This window comes from Peromyscus eremicus, chromosome 19, assembly GCF_949786415.1.
Source record: "Peromyscus eremicus chromosome 19, PerEre_H2_v1, whole genome shotgun sequence".
In the NCBI taxonomy this organism is placed as follows: domain Eukaryota; kingdom Metazoa; phylum Chordata; class Mammalia; order Rodentia; family Cricetidae; genus Peromyscus; species Peromyscus eremicus.
Window position 1 is genome coordinate 1,073,322 of NC_081435.1, and position 16,274 is coordinate 1,089,595.

Sequence of the window (16,274 nt, forward strand, 5' to 3'; positions counted from 1 at the left end):
GCACCCTTCATGGTGTATCAGCTCCTGCCTCCAGGTCCCTACCCTGCTTTGAGTTCCTGTCCTGACTTCCTTTGGTGATGAACTGCAATGTGGAAATAAAAGCTAAATTAATCTTTTCCTACCCAACTTGCTTTCTGGTCATCACAGCAACAGAAACCCTAACTACGACAAGTTGGTACCAGGTTGTGGGGTATTGCTGAAACAGAACTGACCATGTTGTTTTGGGGAGGATTATGAAAGGACTTTGGAATTTTGTGAAAAAAAAAAAAAAAAAAAAAAAAAAAACCATTGAGTGTTCAGTGCTTGGTGAGCTGTTGTGTAGGAGCTTGGAAGGTAAGAATGTTGAGCGCAGATGGAGGCCTGGCTTGTGAAGTTTCAGAGGGAAGTTTAAAGGCTCTATCAGAGGCATTTGTTATTTTGAATTAAGATTCTGTGGTTCTGGTTAGCTGGGGTTGAAGAATCAGCTCTGATTAACAAGATACCAGTACTACTAAATAGAAACCTTTGCTTTGCTGGGACACTTGAAGCTGGTCAGCTGAAGCTGAGAAATTCAAGGGGATTAAGACGAGACCAGCATCACTGAGGTGAAATCTTCCGGAAGTGTTTAATGAGAGCGTACCTTGTGCTGGCAGCTGAACTTGGTAGTCTAAAAGTCACCCAGGTGGTACTACTTTTGAAGGCATGAAGGGGTCATGGAGAGCAGCTGAAGCTTGTTACTGTGAGAGGTCACAAGAGGCCACTGGTAAAGGTGCAGCCTCAGTGACTAATCAGGGAAACTGAGGCTTGGCACCATGAAGAATGCCTAGGAGAGGCTACTAGTGAAAGCAGCCCAGTTGCAGCAGGAGATCCCAGCATTCTGTAGATGCCAGCACCCTGGGATGACCACCAGGGACAGCAGCAGTGCAGTGGAGCCAGCCGGAGCCTAGAAGGCAAGCTGTGTGTGTTGTAGACTGCAGAGCTGGATAAGGAACCCAAACCCCTTGGAAGAGCCCAGAAGATCATGAGTGAACCCCAGATACTGGACATTGAGTCACTTACACTTTTGGAGTTTAGCTTTGCTTTGTTCAGATTGTGACTGTGCCCCGATTCTTCCTCTTGAAATAAGAAAGTATTTAATTTATTTTTGATTTTATAGAAGCATACAGTTGAGAATTTAAACTTTTAAAAAATGAGACCTAGGTTTTTTGTTTGTTTGTTTGTTTGTTTTTCCTGGAGCTGAGGACCGAACCCAGGGCCTTGCGCTTGCTAGGCAAGCGCTCTACCACTGAGCTAAATCCCCAGCCCAAGACATTCTTTTTTTTTGGTTTTTCGAGACAGGGTTTCTCTGTGTAGCTTTGCGCCTTTCCTGGGACTCACTTGGTAGCCCAGGCTGGCCTCGAACTCACAGAGTGAGCCTCCCGAGTGCTGGGACTAAAGGTGTGTGCCACCACCACCCAGCGACTTAGGGGTTTTAAGAGAATTTCAGATTTTAAAAGAGACTGGATATTTTTAAAGAGACAACTTTTAAAGTGTTTGAATATGTAAGTGTTTGAATATGTAAGGCTGTGGAATTTTTAAGTTAGTAAAACGTTTTGTATTGTGATATCTTTATTAATGTGTAATTTTGGGGATGACAAGAAAGGACAAGTTGTGGCTTAACAGTGATGTGTTTATGTGTCAAGGTGACAAAGGGTCAATTATGCCAGACAGTTTTATGTCAACTTGACCCAAGCTAGAGTCACCTGAAGGAAAGGAACCTCGATTGAGAAAAATGCCTCCATATGACTCACGGTAGGGCATTATCTGAATAATGACTGATATTATAGAAATCATTATTAAATGATTTTAATAATGCATTATTAAATACATTATTAAATACATTATTAAATTAAATACAATATATAAGATCATAAATAAATAAAAATAAAATAAAATAAAATAAGAATAAGTGATTGAACTACTATCCCAGTAGTAGTTCCCACCCATAACTCCAGTTCCAGAAGATCCAATGCCTCTGGTCTCAGAGGGCACACAGACGTGTGCGCACACCAACACTTACACATAATTAAAAATAATAAAAATAAAATTGGAAAATAATCCTTGATTCTGCTCTATTCCGTTCTCCTTCACCTAACATCCACTCTCTACTTTTTCCTAGTCATCTTTCAAAAACAGTGACCACAAAGTACAAAGAAGTTCATATGTATTCAAGTTTCAAGTTAAAATGAAAGTCTCACTAGATCATGATTTCCCTGCATTATACATTTGGTCATATGTAACTTCTCAACTATCAGTGGCACTAAGAGAATTTTTGTGATGAAAAAAACATTCTGTATCTAAGATATCCAACATGGAAACTTCTAGCCGACTACGTACTGGCAACTGTGATTGAGGTTCAGCATTTTTAATTTCATGTGGCTTACTGGATACCATCCTGGACAGCATAGTTCTGTAGTCACTTGGAAATCTGTCAATCTTGCCCCAAGTTCCTCTTGTGGTCAGCCCCCGCCCCCATTCCTGTATCTATCAATGCCATATTAATTCAGCACAATGCACATCTTAAGCCTATTTATTTATGGCCCTCACCCCACAATGAAATATATCTCTCCCTATATTTCACCAAATTTTTACTATAAGATTTAAAAAAAAATAATAATAATAACACTCATGGCTGGGCAGTGGTGGTAATCACCTTTAATCCCAGCACTTGGGAGGCAGAGGCAGGTGGATCTCTGAGAGTTCAAGGCCAGAATGGTCTACAAAGTGAGTTCCAGGACAGCCAGGACTGTTACAAAGAGAAACCATGTCTCAAAAAACAAAAAAATATCATTCATGGAACTCAAAATTCTTCAGCATCTGAAAGAATGGAAAGAATCCCAAATAGCATTCAAAATCAAAATATCACAATCTCACTTATTTTTCTTATCTCATTATGTACAAAAATCCTTTGCTCCAGTCAAAAACATATGGCCATGGCTCCCACCAAGATTAACATTTGCTGTCCCTTTAGCTGTACTATGTTAACGCCCATAGTCAGCCTCCTACGTTTGTCTTTAAAACTCTTCTCCACCAATAACAACAAGTCTCTCTTCTGACCACTGTTCTAACAAGTGTTTCCTGGCCACTTCTATACTATAAAGCATATTTATTACTCATTTAAATAGTTCTATACTGAATGTTGACTTAATGCTTAACAGTTACTTAAATCTGTAATTGCTAACTTTTCATTTCTTTCAAACTTGGATCCCAAGCACATAGGGTGTATTACACAGTCCTAAAGTGGTTTCTCTGCAAACAACCCACACATTATTTATCTTCTGACAGTGCAACAAAAACTGAGTTTCTGATAGTATCTGATGGCTCCCTGGTTCTTCCTGCTTACTCTTCACACTTTAAAGTACTATGCCTTAGTAAACCAAGAAAACAGTAGTTTCTAGGTCCAAATCAGAGTATCTCCCTGAGACACTAAAGGCTCCTTCCTCATAGTTCCTATTATGTCAGATAAAACCCATTTCTTAAAATGGTATCAATGAGGCAGACAGAGTAAAATAAAGGAATTGAGAAAGAAATTATCTGTGTAATCTACCCACAAACCACAAGAATGTCAGAGATAAGGAAAAGGAAACATTTTGATCAACTGAAAATTGTATATGTAAGCATCAATTTCTATCCTAACTATATAATTTAAATTTTAGTTAAACCTTGTAAAAATATAGGATATTAGCCAGGCATGGGCCCATACGCCTTTAATTCCAGCAATGAGGAGACAAAGGCAGGTAGATCCAGGCCAGCCTGGTCTACATAGTGAGACCCTGTCATAAATAAATAAATAAACAAACAAACAAACAAATGGGTGAATGAATAAATGGATAAATAAGCCATTAAATAAATGGATATAAGCCGTTTCTCGTTGTATTTGATTATTATGTGTTTAAGAGATTCTTTTTTATCCAGATACATAAAAGATTTAAAAAAAAAAGTTTCTAATTAACTGATTTTCAAAACTATCAATTTGCATTTGTTTATTTTGGTGTTTTCCAAACCAGATGCTGGTGCATACCCCTGGGTGGCCTAGAACTCACAGAGGCACTAGCCTGGCCCCAGACTGGGAGTGATCCTCATACCTTCCGCCCAGCTAGAGCTGGCGTCAAAACGTGTGTTGCCACACTAAGCCACTATTTCACGTCCCATAGTTTTAGCTAGAGTGAACTTTTAGTTCCACTCCCTGAACACTGTCCATTTAGCATGAATTAAACCAAGCACCAAACGACTTCTCTTCCACGTCCTTCTACACAGAAAACATAAAATGACTGACAAGTACTCTACCAGGCACAGTATAGGTGACTAACCAAATTTTAGTATCACAACCCAAAATCTAGAGCTGATCAAAGTAGAATGGAAAGGCCTTTTTTAATCCTCTCTATATATGCTATAAAATAATAATGCAATGTTTTGAAATAGTCTCTATGTAGATCTACATTTCTTCCTTTTTAAATTTTTTTTATTATTACTTTTTAGACAGAGTTTCTGTGTACCCTAACTGTCCTGGAACTCACTCTGTAGACCAGGCTGGCCTTGAACTCACGGATATCCGCCTGCCTCTGTCTCTTGAGTGCTGTGATTAAAGGCTTGTGCCACCACCACATTTCAAAACAGCAGAAGTTAAGGACATGAACAACGGCTAAATTGAGTTCCTTCTCTTGAACTCACCTCAAAATAAACGAAACAATAACTAGCTGTGCTCATCTGAGGAGGAGTGACAACAATCGGCTGGAACCAGGAGGCAATCTTTCCTAGGTTACGACAGTACACCGATGCTTTCTTTGCAGGACACTCGGGGACTGTCCAGGTGATGACTGCACTGCGAACCCTAAACCACTGCCCGGCCAGTTAAGTCTTTTAAATATAGTATTTTTTTATACTTTTAAGAAACTAAATGACGTGGGGTGGTGGTGGCACACGCCTTTAATCCAAACACTCAGGAGGCAGAGCCAGGCGGATCTCTCTGAGTTCAAGGCCAGCCTGGTCTACAAAGCAAGTTCCAGGAAAGGTGCAAAGCTACACAGAGAAACCCTGTCTCAAAAAACCAAAAAAAAACAAAAAACAAAAAACAAAGAAAGAAAGAAAGAAAGAAAGAAAGAAAGAAAGAAAGAAAGAAAGAAAGAAAGAAAGAAAGAAAGAAAGAAGGAATACCAAGGATAAGCAGAGTAGGGAACCAAAAAAGGTCTCACCTAGCCTGGGTAGCAGTAACAGTGGAGAAATAATAAACGGCTCAACCATGAAGGAATGAACATAAACCACTGAACTAAAGCCAAGTATGTGAATTTAGAGAGGAAGCTCTCAAGACCTTTAAGTGATCCAGTATCTAGTACCTAATGAAATGAATCGTGAGCTCAGTTCAGATATCCTGGAGATCTGTCTCATTATGTCAGTATACAGTACAGGAGGTAACATGTAGAATAAAAAGAATCCATTTCAGTTTCAGGCAAACAGGAATTATACTAAATTATCCTTTTACAAATATCTGAAATTGATCAAAACTGCTAACAGATTTGCTCTTTCCAAAAGCAAATATTAAACAAACCTATTATGCCTTACATGCACTTACGATAAAATTTATTTTGTACTCAAATACCTTTTACACTAAACCATAATTACTTTATTCCATCTTTTAAAATGTGCTAGAATTCTTTTTTAACTTCATAAAGACAAACTCTAATAACAGCAAAGAGTCCCCAAACCCACCTATTTGACAAGATATACAATAGATTTCACTAAGCAACATGAATATTTAATATAGATTATCCACAGTAATTATTAAAATCAAAGGAAAAATTTAAGAACTATACACAAGCTAATTAACACAGTTAGAAAGGTACAATGACTTTTTGAAAATCAGTTATACTGAAAAAAATAACCTAAGTTAAAAATCCTGCATTATCAACTTGTTGGGACAAATTCTCTGGTTTTATATTTGACTTTGTTTTAAAGGAAGCCAGTATCTATGCATGCTATGTGTGATTTGTGTATATTATTGATCACTAAGAACAAAAAAATTTCAATGACTTAAATTTGGCAATTCATTCCATTAGGAACCTGACCTAATTACCTGCAATGTATGCTTTAATTCACAAAGCCTACTTACCACATACTTTACAGCACTTATGAACTGGTTGTGGAAAAGCAGGTGCTGGGTTTCATCTTCTGGATTTGAAGCCGTATAAAGCATTCCACAGATATTACAGGACACTGCTCCAAATCTTTTGTGTCCTGCATCCTATTTATAAAAAAACAAATAAAACGTTTTCTTCCTTGCCAAAGTATTTCTGAACACAGTCTCCAAAACTATAATGTGACTATAAAACATGAACTGCTTAATTTATGAGCAACGTTTAGATTTCTTACAAAAAATAAGTAATGAAGTCTAAAATCTGTGTGCAGTAAATCCATGCTCTGACCTATACATGGACACCAGTGTGTTCTCTCTCTTAGTTATAATAAATTAAAAATTTATCTAAAAACCTTCTGCACTGGCACAAGCCTCAAACTCCAGCCCTGGAGTTTACTGGCCACAGACTCACTGAGTTGATGAGCTCCACATTCAGTGAGAGACCCTGCCTCAAAACTAAGGTGGGAAGACACTAACAACACCTTTATAGACTCTGTCCTTCACACACAGGCACTCATACATGAAACACATAAAAATTTTCCATTTTAATAACCTGTTGACTTGTTGAAGAGCTTACTACATTTAAAAGAACTGAGAAAATACATATCAATATAAACTTAGTCCAAAGGCACCAAATAATAAATAATCTCTACAGGAAAGCTAATTTATATTTCATATTTAAAGTAATTGCAAACTAGAGAAAATAATGTATTGCAGACTCTCCTAGGACCCATGTGGAAGAAGTGGAAGAAGAAGAGAATCAATTCCCAACAGGTGTCTACTAATCACCACTGAGGCACCATGGCACAGGTATGTACATGCTCAAGCACATGCATACATGTATGCACACACACACACACACATACACTAAAACGTAACTTAAATTTTTTTGTTTTTGTTTTTTCGAGACAGGGTTTCTCTGTGTAGCTCTGGCTGTCCTGGAACTAGTTTCATAGACCAGGCTGGCCTCAAACTCAGAGATCCACCTGCCTCTGCCTCCTGAATGCTGTGATTAAATTTAAAGGTGTGTACCACCACCACCACCTGGCTGATAGTATCTGTTTTTATTCACACTGTTATACAAACAATCTCAAACTTTTTTCATTGCAAAACTAAACTCTACACCCAAACAGTATCTTCCCATTCTCCCATCCCTCCAAATCTCTAGCAGTCACCATTCTACTTTATTGGCACCCCCCATGAGTAAAATCCCAAGGTCATTGTCTTTTTTGTGACTGATCCTTCACTCAACATGTGGTCCTCAAGGCTCATCCATGCTGCAGAGTGTAGGGACTTCTCTTTGTAAGGCTGACCTTACTAACCCTTGTGATTATACACTCATCTACCAATGAACTGCCAACTTTCTTCTATCCTTTGGCACTATATAGACATGCTACACACACATAGTTATTTGTACTAAGTTCCACGTCATTTTAAAATTTAAATAAACTTCTGGGAAGAGGTAGTGATCAAGCTACTCATCTAAGAAAGCAATAGAGCCAGATGGTGGTGGCGCATGCCTTTAATCCCATCATTCGGAGGCAGAGGCAGGAGCCAGCCTAGTCTACAGAGTGAGTTCCAGCACAGCCAGGGCAACACAGAGAAACCCTGTCTCAAAAAACCAAAAAAAAAAAAAGAAAGAAAGAAATAGATGTTTTTTTAAAAAAGTGTAATTATTTGTTATGAATAAAACCAGAAACAAGAAAACTGAAATATTATTTATTGTGGGAAGGGATTATAATAATACCAGGAATGCTTTCTATAATGAAACTTTACAATGACCACGAAAAAAATTAATTTGTATTTTAAGAACCTTGCACTGGATGGTGGCACACTCCTTTAATCCCAGTACTCAAGAGGCAGAGGCAGGTGGATCTCTGAGTTTGAGGCCAGCCTGGTCTATAGAGCAAATTCCAGGACAGCCAGGGCTACATAGTGAAACTCTGTCTCTGAATTTAAAAAAAAAAAAAAAGAACCTAACATAATTAATTTACAACAACACTTTACCAATAGCTAAGTTGTACACTTACTATGACAAGCTGTTTTTCATCCACTTTCTCTGATTCTTTCAGTTTCAAAGCCTTTGGAATTGTTATCTCCAAATGAGAATTATACTTCAGCTGAGAATGATTTGGTGGTATATCCCTTAAAAAAAAAAGAAAGAAAAGAAAAAAGAAATTATTGGATATTATACATCCATATAAGGTCAATCATTAAAGATAAGAACACATTTCTATACAACAAATTTCAATTTAAGGAGGAAAAAGATAACCTCTTAAAAACCAGTGAGCTCTTCTTTGAAGATGTAATACATGCACAAGGCCCTAGGCTAGGTTCAACATCCAGTATCAAATTTAAAAATTAAATTATAAAAATCAAATAAACTGGGGCTGGAGAGATGGCTCAGAGGTTAAGAGCACTGACTGCTCTTCCAGAGGACCCAGGTTTAATTCCCAGCACCCACATGGCAGCTCTCAAATGTCTGTAACTCCAGTTCCAGGAGATCCGACACCCTCACTCAGACATACATGCAGGCAAAACACTAATGTACATAGAATAAAAATAAATAGTTTAAAAAAAATCACATAAACTAGGCAAAGCATAAAATTGACTTAAATATCTTATCAATGGATTGTAAATAAAATGTGGTATATATACACAACTGAGTATTATGTACAGGTATAGGCACATGATACTTCTTGCTGCATGGGTAGGCCCCCCGAGGTCTGCATCAACCCCATGGAGTTCATCAACCCTGACTTTGTGGCAGCAATGATCCCCAAAGTGAAATGGGTGGTGTTTGTGCAGGCAGCAGACACAGCAACCTGTCCTAGGTACCCAAAGAGCCACCTGAGGGCTATGACCATGATGGGATGTATTGCTTGAAGTGGATGTATTGGAGGGCACACTGCAGTGCCCAGAGTCTGGTCATTTTCCCCTCCATCAGGCATAGGATCCCCAAAATGCTGCTGAGTGACCGAGGAAACCCAAAAATAACCTTGCTAGCAGCCATGCTGGCATTTTGTGACTGTCTGTATCTATGGCGATACAATCTGTTAACTAGTTATGCCATGTGTGACCCAGCTCTCTTCCAATGGTGCACAGAGCACGGTTTTTCTGAGCCCCAGAGTATTTTTTCTTCTCATTTTCAAGAAGAGGATGGAGGGAGAAAAAAAGAAATCTTGGCATTTGCAGCAGCACAGGCACTCCTGGAGGGTATTATGTTATGTGAACTCATCAAGGGTAGAAAAGCAAACATTGTATGGTCTCACATATGGAAGCTAAAAGGTTAACTCATAGAAATAGTAGTTGTCAAAACTAGGCCGTGGAAAGAGAAGTCTGAAGATGGAGACAGGAGGACTGACAGTTGGGGAGGAGGACACAGCTGAAAAGAAGAAATAACTTCTAATATTCATAGCACATGAGACAACTGTGTATTTCAAAATAGTTATGAAAGGACTGCCACTGTTTCCTACACAAAGAAATGACGTATTTGAGGTGATGACTGACAATTACTTTTATTCAATCGTTACACATTAGATACCTATATTGAAAGATCACAGTGTATCTCATAAGTATGTATTATTATGTCAATTACAAACTTTTAAGTCAAAAGCCAGGGGGTGGGGGTGCACTCTAATCCCAGCACTCAGAAGGCAGAGGCAGGTGGATCTTTATGAATTCGAGGCCAGCCTGGTCTACAAAGTGAGTTCCAGAACAGCCAGGGCTGTACAGTCAAACCCTGACTCGAAAAACCGGGGGGGGGGGGGGGGGGGGGATTAATCAAGTCAAAAGGCAAAGAAAGCTACTAATTATCAATAAACAAAACTGCAGGGCCTCCTATTGTTTGAATGCCATAGGTTTAATAGTTTTAGCCACCTACATCACTTCAGTTTGTCCTAAAGGCTATTTGGTGATCAGGCAAGTAAGTCAACTGGACTTACCATTGGCATTCAAGAGAGAACCTTTCCTTTACTAACACATTCTTACATACCTATGACACCTAGTAGTTCAAAGAGTAAAGGGAAAACACTACTGCTGGCAGCCTAAACCAGAACGATTGTGCAGACAAGAAACGAGGAAATGAAGACTAAGTTCTGCAGCTGGGAAGTCATCCCACATACACACTCACACGAGTGGGCAAAGACAGTATGTCTTCACTGAATAAGCTCTTACTCTTGTTGCTTCATAGAAAAAAGCCACAAACCAGGAGAATGTCCATTAAGTAGACAGCTGCTGAAGAGACCAAGAAAAGCTCTCACAAGGAAAACAAAACCAAACAAACAAACAAAAAGTTTTTTAAAAGGTTATTAATAGGTTATTAATAGAAAAAGTTCAAGGACAGTGGTAGCGCACACCTTTAATCCCAGCACTCAGAAGGCAGAGGAAGGAGGATTCCTGAGCTCAAGGCCAGCCTGGCCTACTGAATAGTTCAGGACAACCAGGGCTACACAGAGAAACTCTGGGGGAAAGAAAAAAAAGGAGGAGGAAGAGAAGGAGAAGAAGAAAGAAGGAGGAAAAATTTCAACAAGAAATATGAGTAAATGATGGTTACTAATATTGGCTGTTATGACAAGTCTCCCTAAGAACTCTCAAGTATAATGTTTTAAATGAAAGTGATGCCTTACCTGGGCTTGCTGTTGATAGACGCTTCATTACTGAGTACACTATGAGGCTGCTTAGGAGTTGAACCTGTGAGTTAATAAAGAATATGGATTGTATAGAAAACAGTTTTTAAAGATTTATTTTTACATGTACGAGTAAGTCTTTCATGCCTACATGTATGTGCAGGCCCTCAGAGGCCAGAAGAGGGCATCATATCCTCTGGGATTGGAATTACAAATAGTTGTGAGCCACTATGTGGGTGCTAGGAATTGAACTTGGACCCTTTAAGAAGAGCAGCCAGTGCTCTTAACTACTGAGCCATCTCTCCTGAAGTTATTTTAATAAATGAGGCCATGAATGTGAAAAAGAGCATGGAGGGGTATACAGGAGGGTTGGAGAAAGGAAAGGGAATGGAAAAATGATATAATTATAATCTCAAAATAAATTTTAAAATAAACATCTAATAAAATTAGAACCTCCCTTTTGGAAATTACCTTGCCAAATGAGGCAGAAAAGCTCTGTACTATACAAAGTCAGACTAAGAAGCTGCAAAGAGGTATAGAGGATTCAGTTTATCTCTATTGTGTTTGTTTTATTTTGTTTTTGAGACGGTTTCTCTGTGTAGCCCTGGCTATCCTAGAACTCACTCTGTAGACCAGGCTGGCCTCAAACTCAGAGATGCGCCTGCTTCTGCTTCTCAAGTGTTAGGATTAAAGGTGTGCACCACCACAGCCCCGCCCAAAAGCTTTATTCTTATAACCTCGTGAGTTTTAATATTATTTGAACTGTTGGATAGATATTTGCTCACCTATGTCAAATGAAGCAACAGAGGAGCTAGAGTTCTAATTGCATTCTTTCCTCTACAGAAAAAGTATACTTGGAGCAAAGTGCTGAGGTCAGGGAATCACAGCTGTTACTGAGTGCCTAGATTTCACTCAGAGTGTAATACAAACAGGAGAAGAAATCCATTTACTGAAAAAGAAAGTGTCTTCATTGAATTTAATTATTTATATAGTTAAGATTCTAAAAAAAAAAACAGTTTTAAACAAAATGTTTTCATTTATTCTGTTTAGAGTTTAGTCATGCAAGCATTGAGCCAGTTTTTTTTTATTCAATATTTGTTAATGATTGCTCAAATTAGGTAAATTGAGGCAGGTGGTGGTGGCACACGCCTTTAATCCCAGCACCCAAAGTCAGAGGCAGGTGGATTTCTGAGTTTGAGGCCAGCCTGGTCTACAGAGTGAGTTCCAGGATAGCCAGGGCTACACAGTGAAACCCTGTCTCAGAAAAAGACAGACGGACAGACAGATAAAATAGGTAAGACTTTTGTACAGTGTAAGTGGAAAACATGAAGTATAGATAAACCCATAATTCAAAGACACTGAGTACTAAGGGTTAAAGAGAAAAACCCACAACAGTAAAGCACAAAAAGCAGGTAAAATCTGAGAAATAAGTTTCTACACCCAACTTAAGCAATTCATTAAGGGACACTTCTCTAGAGAATTCAAAATAGGAGCTACCAAAACAAAAGAACTTTTGGTAGGCAGGCAAAAGATAGTATTTAGGTACTGCTACAAAACAGTCAATAGAAGCAATTCCCCTGAAAGAATTAATGATAACCACAAACTTAAAAACCACACCAAGAAGGCAGTAGGAGACAGAGGCAGGTGGACCTATTGAGTTGGAGGCCAGTCTGGTCCTCAGAGTAAGTTCCAGAACTGTGAGCTATACAGAGAAAATCTGTCTTACAAAAGCCAACAAAACAAAACAACAACAACAAAACCCCACCATACCAAAGGGCTAGAGAAATGACTCAGTAGCTAAGAGCACTTACTGTTCTTACAGAGGTACAAGATCCAATCCCAGCACCTATACTGCATGGTCTCTCAACCACCTATAACTCCAGGCCACGGGATCTGTTGCTCTCTTCTGGACTAAATGGACACACACATATGCATACACAAAGTAAAATAAATCTATTTTTAAAAAAACATAACAACCGGGCATGGTGGCACACGCCTTTAATCCCAGCACTCAGGAAGCAGAGGCAGGCAGATCTCTGTGGGTTCGAGGCCAGCCCAGTCTACAAAAGGGATTCCAGGACAGCCAGGGCTGTTACACAGAGAAACCCTGTCTTGAAAAAACACAAAAAAAAAACCAAAACCCAAAACATAACAGTGGTCAACAGGCCTATTTCACATGAAAATTTTCTCTAATAGTAACAAATACAGCATTTGAACATTGTAAAATTCAAATAAAAATGTCAAAATATTACCTGGAAACTTTCTGTCTCCATCAATCTTTGCTTGACTGGGAAGAGCTGAAGCAGCAGCAGTGTCTTCTAATGAGCTATTCTCCACCTCAGATGCTGAACATAAGCTGAAATTCTGAACACACATGCCATGTTTCTAAGTCAATCTCTGGGACTTATTTTAATACATTTTCAGCAAATTCTGCCTATTAAAAAACGTTTTTAAGATAATACTTTATAACTGGAGTAATTGTCATAGATATGTCTATAGTTCATTCATGATATTGCAACAAGTTACCATCTTAGCATCAATTACCATTAGTCCCATGCTAAATTTAAAACAGCTCACTGGATCATTAATCCCATCACTCAGCAGGCGGAGGCAAGCATATCTCTGTTAGTTCAAGGCCATCCTGGTCTATGTAGGGAATTCTGGGACAGTAAGGGCTACATAGTGAGTCCCTATCTCACCAAACACCAAAACACTTTTTTAAAAGTTTAAGTATCTTCCACAGTCACTCAGCTCTATGCCTCTCTCAAAGTACATGTCAGTACTGTAATGTCCAATATGGTACCCACCACCATGGTTACTGAACACTTTGGGTACTTGAAATGTAATTAATATGGTTTGAGATGTGTAGTAAACATATATCAATTCAGATATAAAGACTTCAGCACATACACACAAACGTTAAATTGACAGTATTTTTATATAACAGACCAAGTAAAATATATTAAAATCAATTTTAACTGTTTCTTTCTGTTCCATTAATATTAGATAATCTTTGTTTCACATTAAGTTTCTATGTTGTCCTGAACAGACTAGAGTTATCTTTTCCCTTATAAAATTTCAACTCATCACTTAACAATTAGCCTCTTTCATGAGACTTTCCCCAATTTTTTCCAATTATCACCATCATCTACTTTTTCACGCACTTCTCACTTTTTTTTAAAACAAAGACCATATTATAATTATCTTTTTATTACCTAGAATCTTCAATTCAGAACTTTCTCAAAGCAGATAGACCATTAGTAACAAGAATATATACTTCAAATTCTATCAAAGTAGGTTATCTCATGGAATCAACTTCATGGGTATCTTGTAACACTAATTTCTGTGTGTTTTAGGAGAGTTCACATTTAAATGTTGGAGCCAATGAAGTGCAAACTGGAATTACCAGCCTGATATGAGCATCCTGATGTGGGTGCTGGGAACTAAACTCAGTTCTTCTCCAAGAGCAGTATGTACTCTTAGCCATTCATCTCTCCAGCCCACAATGCTACTTTAAAACATGGAGGTTTTGGGGTTGGGGATTTAGCTCAGTGGTAGAGCGCAAGGCCCTGGGTTCGGTCCTCAGCCCCGAAGGGGGGTGGGGGGACAAAAACAAAAACAACAACAAAAAAAAACATGGAGTTTTTGTTGGTAGATTTTTTTAATGTTTTGTTTTTTCTTTTTTCTATATGTAACCACCCTGGCCATCCTGGAACTCACTTTGTAGACCAGGTTGGCCTCAAACTCATAGAGATCCACCTGCCTCTGCCTCCTGAGTGCTGGGATTAAAGGTGTATGCCACCATTGCCCAGCCTGGTTTTTGTTTGTTTGTTTGTTTTTTAATTAAAAACGAAAGCCAGGTGTGATGGCACATGAATATAATCCTAGGACACCCAAGAGGCTGAAGCAGGATTCCGAGTTCAAGGCTCCTATGGGCTACATGGCAGGACCCTGTCTCAAGTCACCCTCATGCTTCTCCCTCCCAAAAGCCAATTAGAGTGAAAACTTTTTAATGAGAACAATCACATTACTAGTGAGTCTTTTTCCACTAATAAAATGCTAGTAAGTTGATTTGAAATAACTGATGTTCCTATTTGGAACTGGGGAAATGTCTCTGATTAAAGCACTTGTTAGCAAATATGAGGACCAAATTCAGATTACCAGAAGCCTTAAATGCCAGCAGGGTACAGCAGCCCTCCTTCCTCCCACCTCAGATGACAGAGAAGACAGGAGAGAGAGTCCCTGAGCAATCTGGGTGGTGAGACCAGCTGTGTAGACACACTCTGGATTTGACTGAGATCTCATTTCATTGACTAAAGTAGAAGTGACTTAGGATGAGTTTCATCAACCACGAGCGCACACATGCAAATATGCATATATATACACACATAAAAATGGAACAAAGAAAGGGCTGGAGAGATAACTCAGCAGTACTTGCTGCTCTTCCAAAAAATCTGAGTACAGTTCCTATCACCCACATCCTGTAGCTCAAACTGACTCCAGCTCACTGAATTCTCCCTCCCACCTCCTCTGGCCTCACAGGCACCAGCACACACACATAGCATTCACTTACAAAGACAGACACATACACATAAATAAAAATAGATCTTCTAAAAAATGGAAGAGCTGGGTGTGGTGGCACATACCTTTAATCCCAGCACTTGAGGCAGAGACAAGTAAATCTCTGTGAGTTCAAAGCTAGCCTGGTCTACAAAGTGAGTTCCAGGCTAGCCAGCACTATATAGTGAGACCCACAGGGTTGGCGAATGCCTCTGATCCCAGAACTTGGGAGGCAGTTTTTTTGTTTTGTAAGTTTGTTTGCATTCCTTTATTCTAGTAATAGAAATCTTTCTGAAATTTTGTCAGTACTGAGGATTAAACCTATGGCCTTGTCCAGGCTAGTATGCGCTTTGCCACTGAGTTGTATCCAGCCCTAAACCTGGCCAGCCACCCTAACTTTAGTTTGTCATTTCATCATTTAGGTTAAGTCACTCAAGTTACTTAAATATTCAAACCTACTTTTCTTTCTTTTTTTTTTCTTCCTGAGGGATTCTCTGTGTAGCCCTGGCTGTCTGAAACTCACTCTATAGACCAGGCTGGCCTCAAACTCAGAGACCTGGCCACCTCTGCCTCGAGAGTGCTGGGATTAAAGATGTGTGCCACTAATTCCCGGCAAGCATCACTTTTCTTATTTGTAATATATGCATAACAATTTACAGTGCACATTGTGACAGATTTCTGATACTTTCTTTACCTGCAACAGAGGCAACATTCATTAAACAGAAACTACAAGGGTGGAGTTAAGCCATTCTACCTCCCTCCGTTTAAACGGGTATAAAAAATCTCTAAGTGACCCACAGGGTTGGCGAATGCCTCTGATCCCAGAACTTGGGAGGCAGAGGCAGGCGATCTCTGTGAGTTCTAAGGGCAGCTTGGTCTATACAGCTAATTCCAGGAGAGTCATGGCTACACAGAGAAACTCTGTCTCGAAAAACCAT

At 39.0% G+C, this 16,274-nt stretch overlaps 1 protein-coding gene across 2 annotated transcripts in view; it reads right to left on the reverse strand.

The window, feature by feature from the left end:
* Esco1 (establishment of sister chromatid cohesion N-acetyltransferase 1) overlaps positions 1-16,274 on the reverse strand; it is a 38,484-nt gene that overhangs the window by 17,567 nt on the left and 4,643 nt on the right. For both annotated transcript variants that reach the window (XR_009375202.1, XM_059245974.1), the window contains exons 2-5: positions 13,029-13,140; positions 10,777-10,840; positions 8,179-8,293; positions 6,125-6,256 (exon numbers count right to left, since the gene is read on the reverse strand). Coding sequence is in view for 1 of the 2 variants with exons in the window: in XM_059245974.1 (XP_059101957.1) it covers positions 6,125-6,256; positions 8,179-8,293; positions 10,777-10,840; positions 13,029-13,140 (423 nt within the window). In the remaining variant the exon portion in view is untranslated. The remainder of the gene's footprint in view (positions 1-6,124; positions 6,257-8,178; positions 8,294-10,776; positions 10,841-13,028; positions 13,141-16,274) is intronic.